Raw genomic sequence first — 25,324 nt, forward strand, 5'->3', positions numbered from 1 at the left:
GTGCAACGACTTATCGGCGCGTGCGCGGACGAAACAGCGACTGACTCGACTGCGCGATCGCACGCACCGACGGGCGAAACTTTATCGTTTCAACCTCCTCTCCTCTCCTACCTACTCCTCCTGTTTCTCCCCCACGCGCTGTCCGCGTTTTAACACTCTCGACGAAGTGTTGCCACGAAGTTGATTCGGATAGAGGTTAACCAGTTTGTCCCTTCTCCACAGTCCTCCGCGCGCGCGCACAGACACCACTCTCCAAACGAATGTGTATTAAAAGCTACCGATTTTTCGGCAACGTACTTGCGTAATGAGCACGACGATTTTTTCACTTTTTCAGTCTTGAATTCACGGAGAAAGAACGGGAGATAAGCTCCGCATGACTCGTAGGGGATTATCGTTCGCTTGTTTCTTTCGCCGACAGCGACTTTCGAATTTCAATATAAAGTTACCAGCTTTGCGTCGCGAGAATGTCTTGCATTAAGAACGAGAGAGAGGAGAGGGAGAGAGAGAGAGAGAGGAGAGAGAGAGAGAGAGAGAGAGAGAGAGTGAGGAGGAGAGAGAGATAGGAGAGAGAGAGAGAGAGAGAGAGGAGAGAGTGAGAGAGAGAGAGAGGTGAGAGAGAGAGAGAGAGAGAGAGAGAGAGAGAGAGGAGAGAGGAGGAGAGAGAAGAGAGAAGAGAGAGAGAGGAGAGAGAGAGAGAGAGAGAGAGAGAGAGGAGAGAGAGAGAGAGAGAGAGAGAGAGAGAGGAGAGAAGAGAGAGAGAGAGAGAGAGAGGAGAGAGAGAGAGAGAGAGAGAGAGAGAGAGAGAGAGAGAGAGAGAGAGAGAGAGAGAGAGAGGATCGAATGCAGTTGTTAGATAATTCCTACAGCCAAGGCTGTCGATGAACTGATTTTGATTTTATTTTCCGACAGTGCGAATGTGTTTTTATAATTAGCTAGGATATCGATAACTTGTATAACTGTGCGTACGAGTGTCGCTAACGAGCACAAAGCAATAAATTATTAATAGTTTTAAAAATCGTGCTTGCCATTATGAGCTATTTTAATAAATTACTCAGCACAGGTAAACTAATCACTAGTTTGTAGTGTGGTTTATAATCGATGAATATGATTCAAGGATTCACTGAACATTCAATTGTGGCTTCTTAATACCTCTTGGTCCGATTCTGACTTCATTGTTCGTTATATTTCTCATATTTAGATTAGATAAATTTTTTGTTAGTATCAGAAACTGTGAATTTTAATACTCATAATATTTTAAGATAATTCACTTATTATAAGATACATCAAAAACAATATATTTATCATAAATATTTTGTTTTTGATATAAAATTCTCTTATTTAAATTACTTTTTATCAAGAAAAAAAATCCCATTCAATGACTTGCACAATGCTTTATCAATGTCCTGTGTAAAAATTCCATTCTCATCAAGTCCAATCAGATAACTTAATCGAAGGACAGAACATAGTGTAAAGTATAAATAGGACCGATTGAACTACAAACTAACTGGATGTATGAAAATGTAAATTTTAACAGCAGTATACAAATAAAAAAATTAAACTCACCTTCTTCTTTGACCCATGTCTTAAGCTCTAATTCTTCTAAAAATTTTGAAGCGACCTGTGCACGCGTGAGTTGCTCCTCGTAGAGCACGGACTCTTCGTCGTTGCCCTCGAGAACTGTAGGTTTTTCGTCGAGGAAGAGCCATTCTCCGTCATCAAATGGTGGTGGTGTCCCACTAGGGGACAATGGCTCCACCTTCCAAAACATTGGAATTTCCTGCGATGACATCTTGCGATTCATTTATCGAAAACCGATGTACGTATATATAATTGGGGTTTTCTTTGTTGTTGAAGGAAATTTGTGTCGGCAAAGCGACGTAGCTCGAAAGGAGCGCCATGGTGACACTGAAATTAGACAAAAAATAATACTGATGTTTAATAATTTTCAAATTTTCTTAAGTTTTATATTCAAAGTAAGAAAATATGTTCAGTCTGATTTTGCAAAATATCTAGAGTTAACCCAAGCATACTATGTAGAATTCATTGCTTATCTCCAACAGAAAAAAACATATAAACTGACAAACAATACTGAAACCCTTCGTGTCTGATTTTAAGTGAAAATTAATGTATAAATACCAGTAGTTACATAAAACGAGTGAAATAAAAAATAAATATAATTACATTCATTCGTTTTCAAAACTATATTGTATTTCCGTTTCATGAATAAAATTGTACACACCCGCGTTGATAATAAAAGAATCCAAATTGAATTTGATTATCACATGTTGACATTCGCTGTGTTTAGTATTTTCAATACGGAGCAGACGGTGAGAGCACGCGTCTGCTTTTGACAGTAACTAACAGCAGAATACATTGAGAAAGCATGCGACTTGCAGAATCGGCATAGTCAGTAAAAAAAGAACAAATTATGCAAAATTAAAAGCGTGCCAATACTACGTAACATAACCAATCGAGAAATGGAAAAAAGTGTTAGAAAACCGCCAAAATCGTGGATTAATCATGATGATGCAACAATTGCTCGTGACGTCACTGCCGACTACAATAGAGCTGAAGACTTGCGCGACCTACTGCAGGGTACAAGTTCCGAAATTAAGTATGAATTCAATATTTAGCCATTATACCGCCAAAAACATACGCATAAAAAATATCGCCTCCAAACAAAAAAGTTGGTGCTAGTGAATCATACAAAATGGCCGACCGCGAGCATGTTCACATACGTTTTATGAAAAGAACTCCTCACTGACCCGGTCGCACCTTTTAACGATTCGTCAAAGAGTTTCAGAGCGAATAAACGCACATTCTACTCACGTCATTACAATTAGTTGTATTGGCACACTTGCGTGTGCAAGAGAATGATGACTAATAACTCATCTTGATCGTCGTTGCTGCAGATACAAATTTGATGATGCTGCTTCGTCGACGTCCATGGAGAGAAAGCTGCCAGGGGGGATTTTGCTGCCGCGGCAGAGAGCGAGCGGCCGCTGGCACCACTTATGCGCGTGGTCACATCACGTGACCGTCTGTACAACGTGCCAATAGCCCACCCACGTGAGTCGTGATACAAACGTGCACACGAGAGAAACAAAGATAGATAGAATTTTCACAGGTATCTTGACGTCGCAATGTCACGATACCTGTGCGAATTTCATCTGGTGAGCCGTGAATGCCGCGTGATACAGAGTGACAGAGCGTTACGATTAATACGAATATATATATATATATATACATATATATATATATATTGTAAAAAAATACGCACACAAGTTAATATATAAATCACGAAATCCCGCTTTACGGATTACTCGGATACTTTATTATCTATCAGACTACAAATTTCAAATGAGACTCGCGGAGTATGAATATTGAGCGGCGAGTGCTAATCGAGAGCAATAAAAAAGCGCGACATGATTGCAATTACACTCGATGCATTTATCTAGAAACCTATATCGACTTCTTTTTTTTCTATCGAATGTCTTTTCATTACTTTCAAGCGAGAGACAATGTGTAATCATCGTTTATTATTGTGCATTACCGTGGAGATGTTATGAGATTTTTTTCTCTTTTCCTATTATATTTATAACCCTAATGCGCTCCGCTTTGACCTATTTCAAACTACTTTTTTTTCTTTTTTAGAGTGTATTGAACTTAAGTTCGTACACTTAATGTTTCTTTACGTCGTACCGATAAAGAGGCTGATTTATTGTGAGTTGGAAGATAAGGTTTTCACTTCATTTCATGTTTAGTCAGCCGATATACACTTTGTATCGGTGCCGCGTGTGGTGTTTGCAAATATGATCTTTCCGTCGAAAATTCAGAGTTGAATCCAAAGTGGCAATGACTCTTGTGAATCACACCACCTTATATGCGGCTAGAGGTTTGACGGTCAGCGCACGCGCACGAGAGAGAGAGAGAGAGAGAGAGAGAGAGAGAGAGAGAGAGAGAGAGAGAGAGAGAGAGCTCTAGAAAACGCTGCTGCGCGCGAGCTATTCTTTTCCATCAATTGGAAAGAGTTTACGCATCATGTTATGTCGATGATTGCTCGACACCGAAGCGCGCGACCAAATGTCAACTATGCTTGCCGAGCATATGTACATTTCGAGTACGACTTGCCGCGATATATAATTGTCATCGTTGAGCGCAGGCATTTATTTTGCTTGACACGCCGATCGCAAGCAGCTGCGCGTTTATTATCATTTTTTTTCGAAAAACAAGAGTGCATAATTAGCTGGCTTCGATCGGAGCTACAAGTGGAGCGTTAATTTTACACGCAGAAAAGTAGCCACGAGACGGATAGAAAACTGCTCGAGGACGAGGATTTTTCACACCCGCAGTCTCGTTGTTACCGATGTAGAATATATACGAGGCGATCGGCATGCGTGTGCGCGCATACATTTTCATGAATCAATCGCTTTGCCACGCTGTACCCGGAGAATACATTCGATTTTTTGTTTATTGCATTGTGTTGGAAGGCCAACGACGTCGTTAATTTTTGTGTCCTTATTTTGCGCGCTAAGAAAGACATGCCGCATGCTCTACTCAACTAGTATCGCGAAGAATCGTTGTTTTGAACTATAATTGCTATTGCGTTTCCTCCATCAAAAAATGAATTTCTTCGTTATCACTCTTCAATTTGGCGACGCGTCTTTCTGATAAAACATGTGCATTGATCGATGCAGATTAATGATGTCTAGACGTCTAATTTATATGTGCGTAAATATTTAAAGATATGTCGTGATCGTTACAATGATAATACTGTCATCTTTATTTTATTTGCTAAATTCTAGAATAATGTTAGTCTAGAAACATTCGAACTGTAAAGTTTTTTTGAATGAAAATGAGCATTTTTATAGAAAGAAATGTGTAACGCGTTTAATATAACATATCATTTTCCATCATTAACATGGCGTTTGACAAACAAACGGCAGAGCGATTTTATATCAACAAAATGGCTTCTACTGATGAAATATCACCAGAAAAATTTTCTTCTCTTAGACAGTTTTTCGAAATTCCAAAATTGTATTAAGTTGTTTAAATAACTTTATAAGCTATTTGAAAAAGAAAAAAACATGAATAATTTTTTTTTATTTACACAATGGAGCGCATACTTACTTAGGGGCTATCTAGCCTAGATTCGGTTTGGGTCTTAATGAAAACTTTCTTCATTATTTTTATTTATATATCGATTAACCCAGAGATTTTGTTCTGTTACTGTAAAATCCTATTTTTATAACATGTGAAATGTAAAAAAATCGTAGATCGCGATTTTTACAAGGTTTTTATTGAGCGTAAATGACGTATTGATGATGTAAGAACATATTGGACATGTCGCGGCTCGAATATTATATTCATTTTTGCTTAGATGTTCTTAATCAATAAAAATTTCAGCTAGTAACAAATTACGATGCACTATATGTGTTGTCTAGAATACATATTCGTTGACAGAAAGTATATATTCCTTTGACGTTGCTCGGAAAAATGAAGGGTTCACGTTCGCACCACTCTGTGCATTTAATTTGTGCAAAATGTCTACCAATACAAATAAGCAACAAATCGCGACAAATAACGGAACGTACGTTTTCCGTGTCTAGGCAGCCTATAAAATAATCACGTTTGAACGGTCCATTTGCATACGCCCTCATTTCCGTGCGATAGAAATTTAGTTTTGCAATTTGCGTATGTTACATTCATTGATGGATTTATCAACTTTTCAGGATGCCGTGCTTTTTATGCACTTTTTGAACCCTATTTTCACATTAAAGTGTTAATTATTATTTCAATAAGGTTTCTCCCACGGTATTAATAATCTTAGAAATATAAAAAAGGTAAAATTATGTAACATTCTGGGACTTGTATTATTGCATACAGATGGTTCATCATTAATTGAATTAAGCTAATTCATGATTGAAACAAAATATCTGTTTATAGTTGTAACTATTTTTGAAAATAACTGAAATTACATTCTTGTTATAATCGAATAGTATTTTATGTTGTTTATCTCCTCATTCCAAAAGAAATCCCGTTCCTATAAATAGTTTCTATTCCATTAGAAAGTTCTTTTTCGAGCAGCTGAGTAGAAACCAGTTTTCACATTGCAGCGCCTTGCAATCTTGACGCATGCGCAAAACAAGAGTCAACCTGCGCGCGCATTGATCGTACTCGACGACCTCCATTTTATAGCAAACTCCGCAGATTCATCGAGTCGTCGTGCACGTTCTTCTGCACTAACTTGAGAGTGCAGAGAAAGGCATTATTATTATTATTGTCGCGTGTTATTTTGTATCCTCTTATTACATTTGACGAATATTTGTCAATAATAGAATCTATTTTGCATGAAAGCATCGCGTTAGTGTAAAAACGTTTGTTTCTGTTTGTATCTTATTTTTTATATTTGCTTTCAATTGCGCGTCATCACAAACAAAGGAGGGAGAGACAGCACAAGCCAAAGGGTTGACAGTCCAGGATATTTTTCTCGTCATTGACGATTTTTTTTCCTTTGAGCAACGGCAGTAAATAATAGCTTGTAGGTATGTCTGAAAGCGAAGCATTGGCATCCACGCAACAACACAAGCAACACCAGCAGTTTCAGCACCAGCAGCAGGCCTCGATGGCGAACATGGCGTGGCAGCAGCAGTATTCACAGAACAACATGCATCTCTACTCCCACTATCAGTAAGCTTTTACTCACCGTTATATATATATATAAAGCGAAAATGCAGCTCGCATCGGATGTAGAATCGAATACATTTTCCCTATTTTCACACGTTAAAGATGGTGGATTTGATGCGAGAAGGGGGAGGTAGTCGATATTATTTCTGAGTCTTGCATTTGTAGATCGATTACATTTTTTAAAAAGAACTCCGTGGGAGCCATGTTGTTTCGTTACAAATTCATTCGTAAAAATAAGAATAGATGAAAAGTAATTACGAAACGTTGTTATATATTTTTTAAGACTAATTGACATGATTCTGTAATAGACTGCATTAAAATGTTAGTGACCCAGTTTTTTCATTGAAGTACTCTGTAATTTATTAAAACTATTCTTATTTGAAATTTATTGAGCATTATTAATTATAGTATTGAAATAAATAAAGTTAGATATGCATCACCTACGTTTTGCATGCATAATATGCAATTGTTTATTATAACTGTTCATAGTTTTATCTTTAATATATGAATGATGTTCTTCCACTGATTGGTAATAATTAATAATCGTAGAAAGTCATAATTGCATTGTAATGTCAAAATCACAATGATTTTTCTTAATTTTTTTATAAATTGTACGGTAGAATTTGCAAACATCAGAATATTTAAATAATGTTTCTCATTTTAAATTTGTGTGTATTTTAGACAAATGTATAATCAAGGCTACAACCATCAAAATCAAGCCATGTATTATCAGCACTACAATATGATGGGCTATGGGCAATATGGACAGATGTCAGGACAAGGGCAGCAACACTCAATGCAGCAGCAGCAGCAGCAAATGCAACAAAACCAACAGCAGAACCAACAACAAAAGCAGCAACAGCAATCTCAACAACAATCGCAACAGCAAGGCAACCAAGGAAAGAAACCGACAGAACAGACACCTCCAATTCCACCTACTCCAATGACCTTTGACGATGATTCTGACCTTCCACCTCTTCCTCCAGGACCTCCTCCCCCATCCTCCCAGGTGCAGAGTCCTATGCAAAAGACCCAGCAAATCTCCCAAAATCAGACTCAACACAACAACCAGCAGCACAATGTCCAACAACACAATGCCCAGCAACACAGCAACCAGCAGAACAATGCCCAGCAACACAACAACCAGCAGGCATCTCATATTCAACAATATGCCTATAACTCTTATCCTTATGGTGGCTGGAATCCAGTTCAACAAACTGAATCCAATAGTAAGTATTTCTATGAAAACAATAAATTTTCCTTTTTATTTATACAAATTAAATAAGGTATTTGAATTTTTTAATCAATGGTAACATTGAAGACTAGTGAAATTTGTGTTTACTTGTGAATTGTAGAGAATTAATAAGGTTTATTTTGGTAGTCCTGATGACTCGTCAATGTGACTCAAAATGTTATGAAAGTTTGAGGTATACCAAACACATCTAAACGTCGCTTTTAAGTATATTGAATCTTGAAAGTCGCATATAAAGTAAATTAGAAGGTATACAAAGGTTTTGAAATAACCAAGGATGTTATATGAAAGACGTGTGTTGTGTTTTAAGTTTTATCGGAGACGGAAAATCGATGAATATATTGTATTCGATTAAATGAAAGGATTGAGATGGTATAACCTAATTTTTTTGCAGATTTCAGCGGAATCCGTTTCAATCTGCCCAACCAGAAGGCAGGTCTCGGTTACAATCAGCAGCAGGGTCAGCAGGGTCAGTCGAGCAACAGCGGCGCGGCGAAGAAGAAGCGTAAGCGGAACAAAAATCTCGCGGCTCAATACAATCAATTTCAGGCGACGCAGCAGCAGCAACCACAATTACCTAATACTTCGATACCTCCTCCTAATATGCTGAACGCGTCGTCGGAATTGCCACCGCTACCGCCATTACCCGCGGAAAAGCCACCATCGCCACCGCCAATCGAAGAGATCACCATACCCCCGTCGCCTCAAGCGACTATACAAGCGAACGTACAACAACCGCCACCTCCGCTCCCAAAAGTACCGCCGATCGACACCTCGCAACCTCCACCGCCGTTGCCACCTCCGGCAATCGTTAAGCCCAGTCCCGCGAAACTAGCTGCTCCGGCACCATCGCCAATTAGCGACTGGCCGGACAGCTTGAAGAATTACGTGAACAGGTGCTATGAGAAGTGTAAGACGGCGGTGGACAAGGATCAGGTGGAGATCATACTCAAGGGCAAGATCACAAGGTCGGCAAACGATGGCTCATTGTGGCTGAAGGACTGGGACAACGAACCCTTACCCAGCATCCACAGCGAGCGCATGACCATGACGATCAAGCCCCTGCAGGTGACGGTCGGTCCAGCTGGACTACGCAAGCCTGGTATCTCAATGAACCTTGGTGCTCGACTTGGCACCAAATCATCACCTTTCCTCTCGTCGTCATCCTCTAAACTCAATAATACCAATAAGAGCCGCTCGAGGTCGCGTTCGAAATCCCCCTCGCAGCCGCGTAAATACCGACGTAGTACTTCGTCATCATCGTCGAGCGAACACGATTACAAGGTTCCAGTGACCCAGCAGCACAACAAGCAGCAGAAAAACAAGAAGGGCCAGCAGCAGCAGCAGCAGCAGCAGCAACATCATCACCACCAGCAAAATCTCAATCAGAAGCAGAATAAGAAGAACAAGAACAACAAGCAGAAGATGAACGTGAACAAGGCCAACTGCCATTTCTACTCGGAGCACGGTATTCAGGGCGGTAATATCGAGGAATTCGGTACGAAAGAGAAGTTACAACAGCGCGCCGCGAGATTCAGTAACTCGTTTACAAATAAGCAACACGCGCCACCGCCACCTTCAGCACCCCAACGACCTGCGCAACATGTCAAACCGTCGATGCGCATTAACAATATGATCGTCAGGGACGACCCTACAGCCGAGTTTGACTTTACAGGACTTCATATCGTGGGTACTTGTACCGACCTGGAGAAGCCGTACCTGCGACTCACCTCGGTTAGTATTAGATTTACCATCGATCGATTGTTTGCGAATATATTAGAGCCGAATTATTTTTAGCGAATTTCAAGTCGCGGTTACTGTGTTTGGATGCTTTCCAAAAATCTAAAGATAATATTGGTCGTTCGCGTCTTTGGCTCCTTTTTTTGGTATACATCACATGATAATACAATAAAATCTGTATATTTTAGGCTCCAGCTGCATCGGCGGTTCGCCCAGTTAGTGTGCTAAAGCATTCTTTGGATCACGTTAAAAAGCGTTGGGCGACTAAACAAGACTATCGTTACACGTGCGATCAGTTGAAATCGATTCGTCAAGACTTGACGGTTCAGGGTATAAGGGATTCATTCACTGTACACGTTTATGAAACTCACGCGCGAGTCGCGCTTGAACGTGGTGATCACGAGGAGTTCAATCAGTGCCAAACACAACTGCGTATGTTGTATTCGGAAGTTGGTGGTGAGAATCGCTGCGAGTTTGTCGCTTACCGTATACTCTACTACATCTTCACTAAGAATACTTCGGGTAAATTTTTTAAAGTTAATCGTATAAAAAATGAATAGACAAGAAGATTAATGTTCGTAATTTTATTTTCAGATTTAACGACAATACTCGCAGCGCTCTCGGACAATGACAAAAAAGATGAGTGCGTGGATCATGCGTTAAAAGTCCGTTCTGCGTGGTGGTTAGGCAATTACCATAGTTTCTTTAAGCTTTATAAACAAGCCCCGAGAATGGCGGGATTCCTCATGGACTGGTTTATTGCCAGAGAGAGGAAGCTTGCTCTTAAACAAATGATCAAAGTGTACGTATCATTACTTTTACCTTTTATCACCTTGGTACTATTTCTGGCAGACCATTTTTTTTTTTGGTTTTTTTTTCTTTTGCACTATTCACAGACGTTCATGTAAAGCGATTACAAAAGCCTCGACAACAAGCGTCTAAATGGCTTTTAACTTTATTTATATTTTGACTATGATAGATGGACAATGACTTTAATGTTTGTAATCGCATATTGGATATCCATCTCTTTTTTCTCTATCCCTTCCACCTTCTTTCTCTCTAATTCCTTTTCCTTCTTTCTTTCTCTTTTCTTGTGTTGGTAATAAGTGACTATAAAATGCGATTTTTAATCTCAGTGTTGGATTTAAAAGCGCTATCTGCTACGAATAAAAATGAAGTTGGAATATTTATTTTTAACTTTGTGGTTGTAAAATGACTAAGAATGCATATACTGCCATAATCTTATCTAAATTAGAAGGGCAAAAATTGGCGGAGGGTAATGTTTTAACAGTAGCGTTTTATTAAAAATTTCAAGGGCATTTCAACCACATTTATTTTGGTAGATAAATCAATGGATATTTTCTATCACTATTTTTGAATTTTTCTACTTACAAGGTTACAATAAGTATTCTATCTTTAGTTCTCATTGCAGAAAGTATTGACTTCCGTTTAAGAATACTGAATTGTTACTTCTACAATCTTAAATGGTATTTTAAGAATATTCATTTATACTGCTTTTCAAATCTAATAGGATCTGTATAAACTGGTTAAGATCATTATTCTTAAACCTATCACTGTGCTTATTGTAATCGCACATGTTTCTCCACATATTTGCCAAACTTTTCCTTAGCAACATCGCATGATACACGCTTGAAGTATCAATGATACTTCCTGAGCCAAGCAGTTAAAGGAGCTTTTTAAAAGTGAGGAGTGTCTCCTGTGGCGACTTGATCTTGGGGCGGGGAATCTAACAATTTTTTAGATTTTTCTGTTTCAGGAACTTCAACGAACAACTTCTCAAAAAAAAAAAAAAATAAACACAACAAAGCTTTAAAAATAAATATATAATGATGACACTTATAAATTAATAAAATATAAAACATCGTCGGACAATTATCGATTGAAGACGACTAATCTTATTCTTTCTTATTGTTTAGCTATCGACAAAATTTGGCGGTTGATTTCATCATTGCACAATTGGCATTCGAATCGACGGAGAAGTTTTACGAGTTTGTCGCTGAATTCAGTTTGGCTTACGGTGATGCCGAGCGCAAGCAGCTCGATTGCAAGACGAGCAGCTCTTCTATAGGTGCTTGGTAGACGCATAACAAATTAGCCTGGCTATCATCTCCTTCGTACATGAAAAGAGAATCTCCAATTCCCTTCTTCGGAGATTCCGTACGCCAAGACTATGGATTATATATATTTCTTTGTTTTGATATTCCCCCTATAAATGGGACTGGAAATCGAACAAGTATATACGACAAGAGAAATACTCTTCATTCCTTCGACGTGCGAATCCGGCGTCGAAAAAATTTTCTCTCTTGTACAAAGATACATTGCACGCAGGCGGAATGTAAATATTTCGACGACGTTGTTTCTTTTTCTTCAACGTTGTCGCTTGTACAGTCATGTATTTTTGGTGTTTGGCCCGACAAGAGCCACACCTCAATATGCTGTGTGGGCCACAGCTATGTGTAAATCCACCTCTCGCTTTCATCGTTTGTTTCTCCTGAATATTAGGCAAAATATCTCTCACATGTATACAATTTCCCCAGTTCGCAATTCACCTCCTTTCACGGCAAAGTGAAGAGAAAGAGCATCGTTATTTCATGAAACGAAGATAGACATTTGTAACATTATCATTTACCGGAGGCAAAAAAATTAACTAAAAATCAGCCGGGCTCAATTTTACTTCCCTACCAGACTTCTTAATGCTACCGACGCGCAGAATACACATAGATTAGATATCTTTTATTATATCATCGGCAAGAGAGGGACGAACGACAACATCAGCAGGTCAAATGAAGCGGCAGCAACGGTGGCAGAGGAAGAAGGTGAAGACAGCAGTAGATTGTTGCAACCAGTCAGTATGTTTTTATCGACTTGCACACGCACGCGAGTTAAAAAACACATACACGCCTGATGAGCTTTATGATAAAATTTGAAGCATCAATTTGTTGATCTATTTATCTATTAATTGTTAATTTTTTTGCATAAAAAAATTATTACTATTCTAGTTATCGTATATAATATATGTAATTTGTAATGAAAAGAGTGCGAGAATGATTTGATTTAATTAACGTGATGAATGAGCGAATGGTTCTCTCATTGTATAAAGAATAATAAAAAAGTGTTTAATACACTTTAAGATTTTAAAAACGACCGAAAGTCAGTTAATTTATTAGAAAGCAACATAGAATAACCAAGTGGAAAGCATTCGTCATCGCCAGAAGTCAGCTGGCCACATGTACATACACGCCCAACGCTTTATCCAGAGAAGAGGATTTGTACAGGATCTATGAATAAAATTGACAAGGATTATTTTGAAATTACATCGTGTTTTTGTTATTTCCTTGAATTTTTTTAATACAACGACAAAACCAATCTGGTTACTTCCTTGGTTTTCCTTTTTTCCATATATAATATACCTTCTTTGTTGTCCGAACTCCTCTCGTATACACAAGAAAAATTCTTTATAAACAGCGTCTGTTTCCTAATTACATAGTACAGTACTGCGTGTATTTGTGTGAGTGTATGTGTGTATATATATACACATACATGTGTGTGTATATATATATTAGCCGATGTAATACAATTCAGTATATATTAAAATATTAATTATCGTTTCCGAAAAATAAAAAAAGGTGTAACAAGTCGATTTGGTGAGTTTTTTTTTTCGTTTAGTTAGAGCGCGACAAGATGTAATCTGTATTATTGTTACGAATTGGATTTTTTTTTTCTTTATATTTTTGGTCAGTCGTGATTTGGAGAGAAAGAGAGAGAGAATAGATTGATGATTGTGGCAGCAGTATGCGAAGAATGACGATTGCACGAACAATCATTCTACACGGACAGCGAGACGAAGCTGTTATACTGGGTGATGTTGCGCTTGAGAATGTCGGCGCATGGACCTAATACTCGTTCGAAACGCGACCTGTCCAATTTTACGCATTTCAGAGGACCACGTGCCACCACTGTTGCTGCTCTTGGCCTATCCAGAAGTAGAGCTATTTCACCTGCAAACATTTTTCGGAGATTAGTCTATAAGTATACTTAAAGAATTCTAAGTATTTAGTCCTTTAGAGTCAAAATTCAAATCACTTTGTATGCGAAAATAAATGGTTTTCTTGTTTTGTGCACTTATAAATAGATAAATAAACTAATTGTTCAATCACTGGTTATTTAAATTTATTTTAAATATTCTTTTTGAATAATTAGCTTCAATTATTAATTTTTCTTGTGACTTTAATTTTCAATAATTATTATTTTTCATTCAAAATTCTATGAAAGAAATCAACAATTGTATAAAGATTTTCAAAAACCTTATTTGAATTAGCTCGAAACTGGAAGTGAAAGAAGAGAGAACAAACGCGATATTGGTAGTCTCGAAAACGAATGTAAATGTAAACACACACCGAAGTAATCCGAAGGGCCGAGACGACCGACTTCGGCTGGTTCCTCTGACTCGGAACGCTGTTGCAACACGACAGCTGTACCTTCGACGATGATGTAGAAATCTTCGCCCGGCTCGCCTTGACGTACTATCGTCTCGCCGTCTTCGAAGGCTACTGGCTCCAGAGCGTCCGCTACTGTTAGTCGTTCCCACTTTTCCAGAGATTCTGCAAGTGTTTGCGCTTGGTTAATGCTCGTCAGGCTTAACTTATCGGATTCCTCGAATGTCGAATAATTTGTCTTTCCAGTAACGAATTCTCAACGGTCAAAGAATGCAGAATCACCGATTGAACTGTAATAAGAACAAGCGGCGCCCAGAGTTCGGAGCGCTTGCAGGCAAGTGAACGAGCGTCCGCGCGCCCGCGAAAGCTCATTCCGTTCGATTGGGAGTCGCGCGCGCGCGCGCGCGCACGTCAATCGACTGCGCTTGCGATCGAACGAGCCGGCCGATAAGCAACGAATGCGTGGAGCACTGACCGAGAATGGAGACCCTGGAGAGGAATTCCTCGTACATCTTGCGCTTCCTGATGGTCGAACCCATGAGTATGCGCCGGTACGAGTCGCGGTCGATGCCCCAGAGTTTGACGTCTGTCTTGGCCCTGACAGTGGCCGCTCTCGGCGTGCCGTAAATCAGCGCCAGCTCGCCGAAGCTGCCTCCTTCGCCGATCGTCGTCACCAGCTCGCCGTTCACGAAGATTTCCACTTCGCCCTGGTCGATCACGTAGAAATTGTCGCCTTCGTCACCTGTTGCCCAAAGGTCGGAATAGGATTTAGACGTGGCTCCTGGAGCTTCTACTAGAACTCGGGAGGGAGAGGTTGCCCCGTGCGGAATACCGACGTACCTTGGCGTATGATGGTCTCACCAGGCAGAAAGGTGACGGGGAACATGGCATCGAAGATATCGGAGCGCTCGTTCTCGTCGAGATGGGCGAACAGCACGTTCTTGGCGATGGCCTTGCTTAGCGCCGCCATTGTCTTGTAGTCCTTGGGCACGACCTTCTTTACGTAGCTCGTGGCGTCTTCCTCGGTGACTGGCTCGGCGCTGATGCCGCCGCGGCGCCGAGGCACTTGGGGGCCCTGCTGGCCCGCCGGCAAGTCCTCCGTGTCCTCGGGACTCGCGGCTGTCTGCTGCTTGGCGTCTTGCGCCTGCTGCAAGCAGTCGCCCGCTTTAGAGTCGCCCGCGACAGCCGCGCAGGAATTGCCTCTCGCTTCTCTCTCTCTCTCTCTCTCTCTCACTCTCTCTCTCTCTCTCTCTCTCTCTCTCTCTCTCTCTCTCGCCGCGATAAGGCTGCGCATCGGCTCGCTCGGCAGCGGAAGCGACTCGCGTCGAGCTTCATCGGCGTTCGCGAGCCCGATCAGTCGGCCAGCCGTCTCGACCGCGACGCGTTGTCGCACGCGAGCGTGCGTGTCGAGGCCTGGCCTTGCGCCACGCGAAACCCCGTTTGAATGTTGTTCGCGCGAGCGATCTGACGGAGCGATGAGTCTCGGACGAGAGCGGCCCGGCCTGATTATTATCTCGTTTTCTTGTAACGCGGTGGCAAGATCGCCGGACAACTCGCCAATCCTTTGCCTTTGCCGGAAAGCGGCGAGACGATGCACCCCAGTCGCTTTCTAGTTTTCAAAGATGCCGATTACAGGCCTCGGTGGACTTCAGCGCGAAGGCGGACCGTTGTGTGCATTTATCGGTGCGCGAGAGCTGTAATTAACGCGATGAAAGAGACGGGGGGGGGGGCATTTTCAAGCTTGTCGACCCCAACTGAGACGAGCTCGCAGCGCGCGAACAGCAGTATCGCACTAGCCGTGGTGACGCGGGAAACGGGGTTGCGCGCGCGACTCCGCTCGACTCGCGGCAAGTGTCCGGAGACAACGGGAAAACGAGGTTAACTTGGGAAATCGCGAACACGGCACAGACGTCATCCACTCGCGGGAACATTCAAATTGGGCCAGATTTTGGGTTTGCGAAGAGGAGGAGACAGGCGAAAGCCGCAAATGCGAATCTGGTCGAATCCAGCTCAAAGAGAGGCAGCGACGTTCGAGGTATCGATCGTCATCGTCGGATCGCGCGGATGCAATTTTCGCTGTGCGACAGCGCTCGTCTGCTCTCGCCAAGCGTGAACGAGCGATCGATCGGGGCTTTGTAAAAAGCAAGGAGCGAGCGGCTGCAGCGAAGCCTCTATTTTTTATAAATATCGACTTTCGGGTGCAGCGATGGCATGCTCGAGCAAGACAATGCTTTCCTTTGCGCGAGTACGAAACAATTGTCGACAGAGACCGCGCGAAAGTCATCGTTAACGCGCAATCAATCGGAAGAACGCCGGAGAGTTGATTAGCGAATGGCGTCGATTGCGACCGAGCGAGAAAAAACGAAGAGCGAGAAGAGGCGCCCCCCCCTGCCCCCTGGCGCCTTGGTTTTATAAATAAAACGCGTAGCCTTGGCGAGGCTCTTTCTAATCTGCCGCAAGCTCGAGCGAGAGACAGCGAGTTAATATTAGGTGGCGTGGCAGATGACCTGTTTATTATTCGCGCGCAAAGAGCGAAGGGTTGCTCGTAATTGGGGCGGCCGCTCAGAAAGAAAGTTCGCTTTGATTACCGAGCGCAGTCGCACGTTTGTCTGCTTTAATTTCGTTCGAACGAGCTCTCTCTCTCTCTCTCTTTCTCTCTCACTCGTGGTTTTTCGCTCGATTAGCAGCTTCGAGAATTTACGCGCGCGTCGAATATTTCATCCCGACAACGACCTCTCTTAGTCTTTTGTTCGTACGTTTACTTTCTCCCAATCGATATATATATATATATATATATATATATATCCTACGCGCGTGCGGCAGAAATATAAAACTCACGAGTCTCCTTCTCGAGTGAAATACACCGGAAGAAAAGATACAAATCTTACTTGCGAAGTCGAAGCGATCAGGTTGTCAGTGGAGCACAATGCAGAAATTGATCGGAAAAGGGATCGGAAGCTCGGATTTCGCTGTTTGCCGAAAAAGGAAACTCCCTCCGGAACATAGTCCGGGGCCGCGCGCAAACACGCAGCCAATTCCTTTCAATTGCGAGCGTCGTCGTTATGCGGCTAACTTTTACCCTGCCCATTTCCACGTCGAAGCGGACGAATGCTCTCCCGAGGCGCTGCTGCTGATAACGCGCGAGCCGAAAGGAAATCGCGCGCGCAGAGGAAACGAAGCTTGCTATGGATAATGTCGCACGGCCGATTCTTCATGCGATTCGGACGAGTGTTTTTGATTTACGAAATACAATTTCGAGATGCCCGTGGGGCTCGCCAGTTATTTCGAAAGCCGCCGGTCGTAGTATTCTCGGCAAAAGCAAGAGAGAGAGAAAAAAAATAAATGAAGTAAGGAACTTGGCAGAAGATCAACGCGGTAGCTGTCCTTTCTTCTCCGACGAGAACTTTTTGACGCGCGGGCATCGTCGAACATCTGGTCGAAGCGGTCGAAGGATCGCCGCGAGCCGTGAAAGCCACCCTATGCGCGTCGCGCGCTCCCTCGGTGACCTTCGCACGTTGCAGAGCAGCGTGAGAGGCCCTTGCGACGTTTCGCTAGGCGGATACGCGGATGAGTGCCCAAGACCCTCGAGGAGACAAGACGAGGGGAAGGAGAGGCTGAACCGTTTGTGATACATCTCGCGGAATCCTTGGCATCGATCCTCCCTCTCTTGAGGAAAATGACGGCCTTGGACGCGACTGCGAGTACGAGATCGACGCGCGATATGGTAATTGTAGAGACGCGCAGAAAAGGAATGTGTTTGCGTCGAGGGGGAGGGGGAGAGAGAGAGCTCGTTCGAATTTTCCATTCGATATTAAACAGATGCTTTCCCCGGCATAGCTCGCGACTGCGCTGCCCTTTTATTGGATTCCTTGGGCGACGACGTAAGGCGCATTTTTCCACGCGCGTTCCTGGTCGTGATCGTGCACGAAACTCGTGCCGCGGAAATCAAACGGTGTTGTGCTATCCGTCTCACGAGCGTTGCGCTTGGCCGCAAGACGCGCGCAGACTTTGCCTAGGGTCAAGTCAACCAGGCCGGGTTCCGATCGGAAGTAGCCCCTTCCCGCGCACGAGTAAACCAGCTTCGCGCCTGGCTGCCGGAGTCGCGACGCCAAGATCGACGGCAAGCCGCTCGCTCGCCGGCGCGCTTTATTATTAGCTCCGCGCACGCGTCGCGACCGCCAACTTTTGCGGGCGCTAAGCGACAATGCCCTGTCGACGTCGGAAGCTTCGATTCGGGCCCCGCCGAGCGTCGATCGTCGGCTCGCGCGAAACTAGCGGTGGTCGCGCGCGGTCGACGCTCCGCGCTCGGTTTTAGCAGTCGGCGGCCCCGGCGAAGGCTGCGCCCGAGCCAAAAGCGCCCACGCGCGTCCGCCGATGTATTTCCGCCGCGGGCGGTCCGGTCGGCCGCGCCGATCGTCACAGATCGCGCGATTACCTCGTCGGCCATGCTGGCGTCGGTGGTTCACACTCTCGGCGGGGCTGCCCGCGCGCTCGGCTTCCGGGGCGCGTCGTCGTCGCACTGCCCGTCACAGGCACATTTCTTCGGCTTCCTCCGCTGGAATCCACTTAGCGGCACACGCGCGCGGCGCGCGCTCGGTCCTCGTGGGCGGCGGGCGCGTGCGAGCGGCGCGACTCCTCGGCGCACTCTGGAGCGACGGCGGCCCCGGCCGCCCGCTATATATTTCGGGCACGCGCGCGCGCGCGAGACGGAGCGTTGCCTCTGATCTATGTTTGGCAGCGCGCGCAGCGCCGCCGACGAGGAGGCTCGGAGGAGGGGCGCGCGCACGCTGCAATCGTGCTTCTGGATGCATCCCCTTCGCTCGTCGCCGCGGGTGTTTTCGTCGTCGCCGAAACGTCTTGCCGTTCCCTTCCGCCTCTGTGGTCTCCAGCGAGAGCGTCGTCGCGGTCCCCTTCCGTCGCGAAGGTGACAGCTTGCAATCGCCTGCCGGCCAAGTGCACGGGACGCGCGCAAGTCGGTCCCGCGCGAGAGGCCCCGGCGGCCAACGATCGACCTTGCGAGAGTTCATCCGGGAGGCGCGCGGAGTCGGTATCGGCGTCCGTTCGGCAGCGCCCGACACGCGCGATCGACAGATGCCTCGCTCGTCGGCGCTGTCGATGCTCGCCGTGAGTCCCCCGAGTCCACCGTCGAGCGCTGCCGTTGATCGTCGTGGCGAATCAATCGAGCCTCGCGCTCCGTCCCACATTCCCGAAATAAGCGGTCACGAGAGGACGGAACGCGCGATCGATAGGCGATGCAAGGGCGCCACGCAGTATCCGAAAGAGCGCGCCGAGCGGGCGCCTAGCGGATCGGCATGGTTGCCGCGTGCCTCCGCTCGCGGACGTCGCGCTCAGTTTTTTCAGACGCGCACCCTGCCAGACCCAATGGAGGTACGTGTGCTCATCTCTCTTTGAGGATCGGTCGTGTACACGGCTGGACGGCCTTCGTTTCGGTGCGAGAGGCGTATTGATTTTAGTCGCGCTCTCGCTCTCTCTCTCTCTCTCTCTCTCTCTCTTTCTCTCTGTTCTCTGGCTCACTGGACTAGACGATCGTCTCCTCCTCTCGCAAACGCTTCTTTTTTCCGAAAAAACAACAGGAAAACGAAGGGGGTCGACGCCTTCATATATAAATACTTCTTAGGTGGTAGATAGCTGACTTCTATTTCTGGAGGTGATGTTCTTTCTTTTTTTGTTTCGAATGAAAATCTGGCAGTTGGAAAAGCTTGCCGACGAGTTGTTTTCTATGGACGCGGACGAGGCGTCCAAACGCACGTTTGCTTTGAAAAATTCGACGGCGAGCGGTTCTTGAACGAACGCTCACGAAACTTTGCCTCTGGACGTTCGGTGCGACGAAGCCGTCGATCGCCGGAATAAAGTGCACCCGTCGACACTCGCAACTCGTCGAGCGACCAGCAAATAGAAAAATCATATACTAAACGGCCGTGCGCTGCTGGCAAGCTGGCACGTGTAAGTGCCGCGCGAGGTTTCGAAAGCGAGCTACGATATGAAAAGGCCGAGCAGTAGAGCAAGCCGCGCACTCGTCAGCCACTAGTCCGAGTGATTGGACGTCCGTCGAATATCGATGCGAAGTGCCTCTACGCCCATCATCGTTCCCCCGAACGACGCGACTTGCGGGAGTCGTGCTCCGGGTGGATTTCGTTAACGTCCGAGTCCTCGGCGATTCGCGAGACAGGAGGGAAACGCCCCGAGGTCGGATCGACGTGCGGAGCGGAGAACTAGCTTTTTGCGGTAATTGATGGACGTTTAACCGCCCGCCCATTTGCTCCGCGGCCGTTATCTGGCGGAGCGGAATTGGGACAGATTTGCGAAAGAAACGAGAAGAGCCAGGATCCAAGGTTCGGCTCGCGAAATCGATAACGAACGTTTCAATCGCGTCGGCGACAGCTGCCTCCCGACGAAGCGTCTAGGCGCGAGGCACCATCCGGAACCGGCATTGGCGCGAAGATAGGCGCCGTTGATTGGTGCAAAGATTGCCATCGATCGCCGCAATCGCGGAGTAAAGGGTCGCCCAGTTTCCGACGCGCACTCGCCTAGCAGTATGCCGCTATCTGTCACGGGCTTCGTTGCGTTGCAAAAAGAAATCGCGTCGCAGATGAAAAATCATGCGCGCGGAGGAGGGGGTCGCCCTGTGGAGCGCGAACGGCGAACAAGATCAAGTGCGAAGCGACGAGGGCAATTGTTCGCGGATCACTATGAGACTCCGTGGCGTGGCGATTGTCGAAAGCTGCGCCCGCGTCGCCGTAAGCAGATAACCGAGCTTTCGGGATGCACGTCTAAGGGACAACGCTCCCGCTTTTCGTCCCAGTTTTTCACGGTCCTTGTCCCAGTTCGTTTGTTCGCCCGCTCCCCGATCGGCCGTTGTGCTGGCGACGCCGACACTTTCCTTGGCCTTTCCGTTCCCTCCCCCCTCCCCTGCCCCTTTCTCCCGAGAGCACTGACTGAGGCTTCTACGCACTTTCGGTTTCGTTTGCTCTTCTTTCTTTTTCCGAGCTTCCGAGGACAAGCTTCATAGACACTCCGTTGAACACAAAAATAGCTACTTACGCGCATTTTTTACAAACTGAATTCGCGTACATCGTAAAATTTTACGTTCTTCGCAGACTTATATATGTACATTACGGAACAAATGGCATGTCCCTTGTCGTTTCTCTTGAAGTATGCGGAGATTTTCATACTTTCGATTTGTTTCTTCTTTCTTGAGTATTTCATCTCCGAAGTTATTGAAAGACTCGATCGAATGTGCATTAAGAGAAAAAATAAATGAAAAAGACTTCCCGATCAAGTTTGAGATAATGTTAAAAGTAAGTGAACAAATATCAGACGTATTCAATGAAGCTGAAAACGTAATATCGCGAGCATTCTTCTCAGCCTCGCATCTACATAATTGAAAAAATGTCGTTTCTCTTGACATTCTCGTAATGCCTTATCTACACGTACGTAACGCAGCCCGCAAAGCTTCCAAGCAAGTAGCTTATTCTATAATCCCGTCCAGTGTACTTGAACGAAAAAAAAAAAAAAAAAAAAATCGCGAGAAATGGCGATTGTAACGAACGCGATGACGGTGAATCGTTCGTTTCGAAGGAAAAAAGTACATCACCGAAGCTCTTAGCCGAAGAGACTCCTCGACCTCTCCAGCGGGCGGTTTTGCTAATTGAAAAGTCAAGGAGAATAATCGGTTTTACATGGGACCGAAAGTTTTTCAAACGTTTTACAAATTAGCCGCCAGTCAGTGGAAGCACTTGCGGCCTACGTGGCGTTCGGCCGTCAGTTTTGATCCCCAAGCTGCCGCTGTTTTTCAGTGGTTTTTTTTTCCTTGCCCCCGATGTTCTCGATTTGCCGAGCGCCTGCCCATGTCTGTCGGCCGTTCAAAATGTAATTGGCCAACGCTGCCTCCCGATCCCCGGCTGGAGCTCGCGACTGCCAACTTACCCGCCATCGGGACGAGGAAAGTGCGCGCGCGGTTTTTGCGACGATGACGCGTGGGGAGAGTGAGCGACGCCGTAATTTAAATTGAAGTCGCGATAGACACTTGATCTCGGCGCAGCGCAGCTTAATATTTGCCGCGATGCCAATTGCTAGGCTTCCACGAGGCGAGGAACGCTGTAATTCATTTTATGCGAAAATTCAACGTCCCCGCAGTCGAATCCGTTTCCGTATGCGAAACTTCAGCGCGGAGAGGCTAATTAACGAGCGAATTTGGTAGCGAAATAGTGATTTTTCGTGTTGGCGAGTGGCAGACGAGAAATAACTGGTCCCTCTCCCTCCCTTCAGTCGCGAAAAGCGCCGAGGCCATGAACTCTCTCACGGGCCGCCGCGAGAGCGAGCGTGTCGCACGTCAACCGCTGCGGGCCGCGACCCTCGAAAAACCAAGTAGCCGTAGCCGGCAATTAAAAACGAAAAGGGAGAGAAGTAGGATGAACGCGCACGCGACGCCCTTGAGCTTGACGATTCTCCTCTCGCGCATATGAATTTATTGTTGTCCCGCGGCTTCCTACCCGAAGGAAAGAAAGCGCTGAATTCTAAATGAGAGCTTGCGAGCGTCTCGTTAAAAGTAATTGACGCCAAACATGCGAGTGCCGCTTTTTCTTTTCAGTTTTCTTTTTGTTTTTTTCTTGGCTGTCGAAACCGTTACTTGTGATAATTTATGCGTCTAAGATGATTTTCGCTGGGAGAAAAACGCGTGTAGACCCTAGTCGAAAATTCACGAACTGTGCGCGTTAGGACGATTGCTGCCGAGAGAACAAACTGAGCTTTCAACGCGGGAAACCGTAAGATATTTTTCTTCTGTTTTCGTTTTTTTTTCAAAGGTGTCGATGCGCGAGAATCGGCGATTAGATGAAAAGAAGAGAGTCGATGTATACGCTATTGGGGAACGCTCATAAAAGCGGCGATCTGGTCGTTTAATGCGAAACGCATTTCCGACGATCTCACAGCCACGGCAAGGCAGCGAAAATTCGTTTTATTTATTTATTTATTTATTTTTTTCATTATGCGTATCCTTGCGGTACTCCCCAGTTATATTGGCCGAAGATAGTAGCCATGTGCGTCGTAAAAAGACAATTGAGCGAGGTATATTCCGTCTAATCAAGCGGACCGCGCCGCTCTAGATTGAACAATTTGGAGGAAACGTCATGAAATACGGCGGTTCTGCTGTCATAACAGGACTTTCGAGCCAATGAAACGTATCGTCAATTGAGTTCAGCGGACAAATCTGGCAGTTCAAAGATCTCGTTGCCAAAGAATCGCCGCGATTAATCCTGCCCGTCGAGGAAGTCTGAAAGAGCAAAGAACGACCAGCTCCTCGGGGAGAGTAAGTGTGCGAACATCTCGTGGAGAAGAGAGAGAGAACGGTAATCTCTCGCACGCGCTTACGAGATTACGAATCGTTGGGTGTTAGCTGTGCGACCTTAAAATAGTTAGGCATGACGTCACCGTGGTGATGGATGGCCGCAAGCCCACAGCGCTCGCCGTGACGTCAAAGCCATTGTCGCGTGACGTCACGCTATCTTCTCTCTCGTAACTTTATAGACACACATACATACGCACACACACGCGGGTCCATTTTTTATTTTACGTTAAGCTTTGCGTGCAAGACAGCCACGTGCTGCTCGGATCGAAATCGTTCGGCGCACAACTTCCGTCGTTGGCCTGTGACGCGCTGAGCTTTTTCAAGTTTTTTGGCAACTCGTGCCGGTTATATTTAGATCTGTCGAGAATTCTCTCCGGCGAGCTTGAGCAATCGAAACTGTCGAGGCGTCGAAAGTTTGATTAACAGTTTGAAAATGAATTTATTATTATTTTCTTCCTTTTTCTCCTTTTTTAAGCGTTTCGTATTTAAATTATACGTCAAAGAGCGCGCGAGCTTTATTAACGGCGGATCTTATCTTTAAATCGATAGAAGTTCTGTGCGCGGCGGTAGAGATGAGAGAGAGAGAGAGAGAGAGAGAGAGAGAGAGAGAGAGAAACCAGTGAATTTATCTTCAAGGATATGCTGGTTGTCATTATAGTTTTTACGGTACTTGCTTCAGAAAAGCTCGATACTATGAAAATCTATCGCTAGTTTTTCCCCCAAGAAAAATGAATGCAATTGAAAAACATAAACTATTAATTCGCAACGTTGGTTGTTTACGCGTGACAATATTATTCTCGGAGTGAATGGCAACCGTCGAAGTAAACACGATCGCGCGACAAATTGCGAAGGTGTATTCCTCGACGTCGCGCAGCCTGAAAAATTAATTTGCGAATCAAATTGCTATGCTCGACAAAAGCTCGCGTCCTCGTTCTGAAGCCAGCAACCAATGAGACCGTCTAAACGTACATGTGCTCTCTACTAAAACAAAGTGTGCTTAAACTCTGGTATATAACCGTGACGAACTCTCTCATCGGACGCTGCTCCACTTATCGAATTAACGATCGTCGTCGTAGAACTCCGGACACAACCACGTGACGCCTCTGTGCACACACACCCACACACCGCGCGCGCGCACACACACATATGAAAACATTCGTATACACCACGTCAACGATATTTTTTATTTATCCTCGTTTCTTCTACAAGACAAGCAAATAAAGCTTACCCTTTCTAGTTTCTGGAAGTACTCGCGCATGAAGGAGATTGGATTGTCCGGCTGTTCGACGCACAGTTGCACGAAAACATCTTTGATCACCGGCATGATCTTTGACCGTTGCATGTAATCTATACACTCGCGCATTCTTTGTTGCTCCTCAGGATTCGACGCCATTAGCTTTCTTTCTCTCTCTCTCTCTCTCTGTTTCTTAATATTATTATTAATTCGCTAACACACCTCTTTTCGTTCGTCAAGTAAACGACCTCTTTTGCTTCGTCGAGACTTTGAAGACGCGGCTTGTTCACTTATCGTTCTCAACGTCACATACCTTACCGAAAGAGCGGCCGACCGCCTTTTTTACGATTTATTTTTTTAGTATAAAAAAAAGGTTTGTTAGGCACTAGGAGATGCAGCCGATTGTTGACATGACAGCAATACACTGAAGCTCCGCTAGTCAATGCGCATGCGTTCGAGGATACGTCACACTTCTGTATTTTTTCAAGGTGTGTATCGCTAAATAACTGAGGTTGTGTGCGGTACATATATGTATGCATTGCGCAAGGGAATGTGCGTGCTTGCGTGTATGTATGTGCGCGCGTTGA

At 44.9% G+C, this 25,324-nt stretch overlaps 2 protein-coding genes across 9 annotated transcripts; one reads left to right on the forward strand and one right to left on the reverse strand.

Annotated features, from left to right (window-relative positions):
- Positions 1-6,215: 6,215 nt before the first annotated feature.
- On the forward strand, positions 6,216-12,871 carry LOC131673994 (leukocyte receptor cluster member 8 homolog). Of its 5 annotated transcripts, none has more exons than XM_058952415.1 (7): positions 6,216-6,545; positions 6,599-6,690; positions 7,369-7,916; positions 8,334-9,673; positions 9,868-10,201; positions 10,274-10,481; positions 11,617-12,871. In XM_058952415.1, exons 2-7 carry the CDS (start codon positions 6,626-6,628, stop codon positions 11,777-11,779), a joined length of 2,658 nt encoding a protein of 885 aa, XP_058808398.1. In that variant the 5' UTR covers positions 6,216-6,545; positions 6,599-6,625; the 3' UTR covers positions 11,780-12,871. The 5 variants fall into 5 exon arrangements, with proteins under 5 accessions (XP_058808398.1, XP_058808395.1, XP_058808396.1 ...); XM_058952412.1 differs by having other exon boundaries at positions 6,602-6,690; XM_058952413.1 differs by having other exon boundaries at positions 6,216-6,541; positions 6,602-6,690.
- Positions 12,872-13,060: 189 nt separating this feature from the next.
- On the reverse strand, positions 13,061-25,156 carry LOC131673995 (cAMP-dependent protein kinase type I regulatory subunit). 4 transcript variants are annotated; one of them, XM_058952417.1, is made up of 5 exons: positions 24,732-25,156; positions 14,977-15,280; positions 14,612-14,878; positions 14,098-14,301; positions 13,061-13,698 (listed from the first exon to the last, which is right to left on the reverse strand). In XM_058952417.1, the coding sequence occupies exons 1-5, from the start codon at positions 24,894-24,896 to the stop codon at positions 13,526-13,528; spliced, it is 1,113 nt and encodes a 370-aa protein (XP_058808400.1). In that variant the 5' UTR covers positions 24,897-25,156; the 3' UTR covers positions 13,061-13,525. The 4 variants fall into 4 exon arrangements, with proteins under 4 accessions (XP_058808400.1, XP_058808399.1, XP_058808402.1 ...); XM_058952416.1 differs by having other exon boundaries at positions 14,977-15,283; XM_058952419.1 differs by lacking the exon at positions 24,732-25,156 and adding an exon at positions 18,572-18,798 and having other exon boundaries at positions 13,070-13,698.
- Positions 25,157-25,324: the final 168 nt, after the last annotated feature.

The sequence above is a fragment of the Phymastichus coffea genome, unplaced genomic scaffold, assembly GCF_024137745.1.
Source record: "Phymastichus coffea isolate CEN01 unplaced genomic scaffold, Cenicafe_Pcof_1.1 PCOF00208, whole genome shotgun sequence".
NCBI lineage: Eukaryota > Metazoa > Arthropoda > Insecta > Hymenoptera > Eulophidae > Phymastichus > Phymastichus coffea.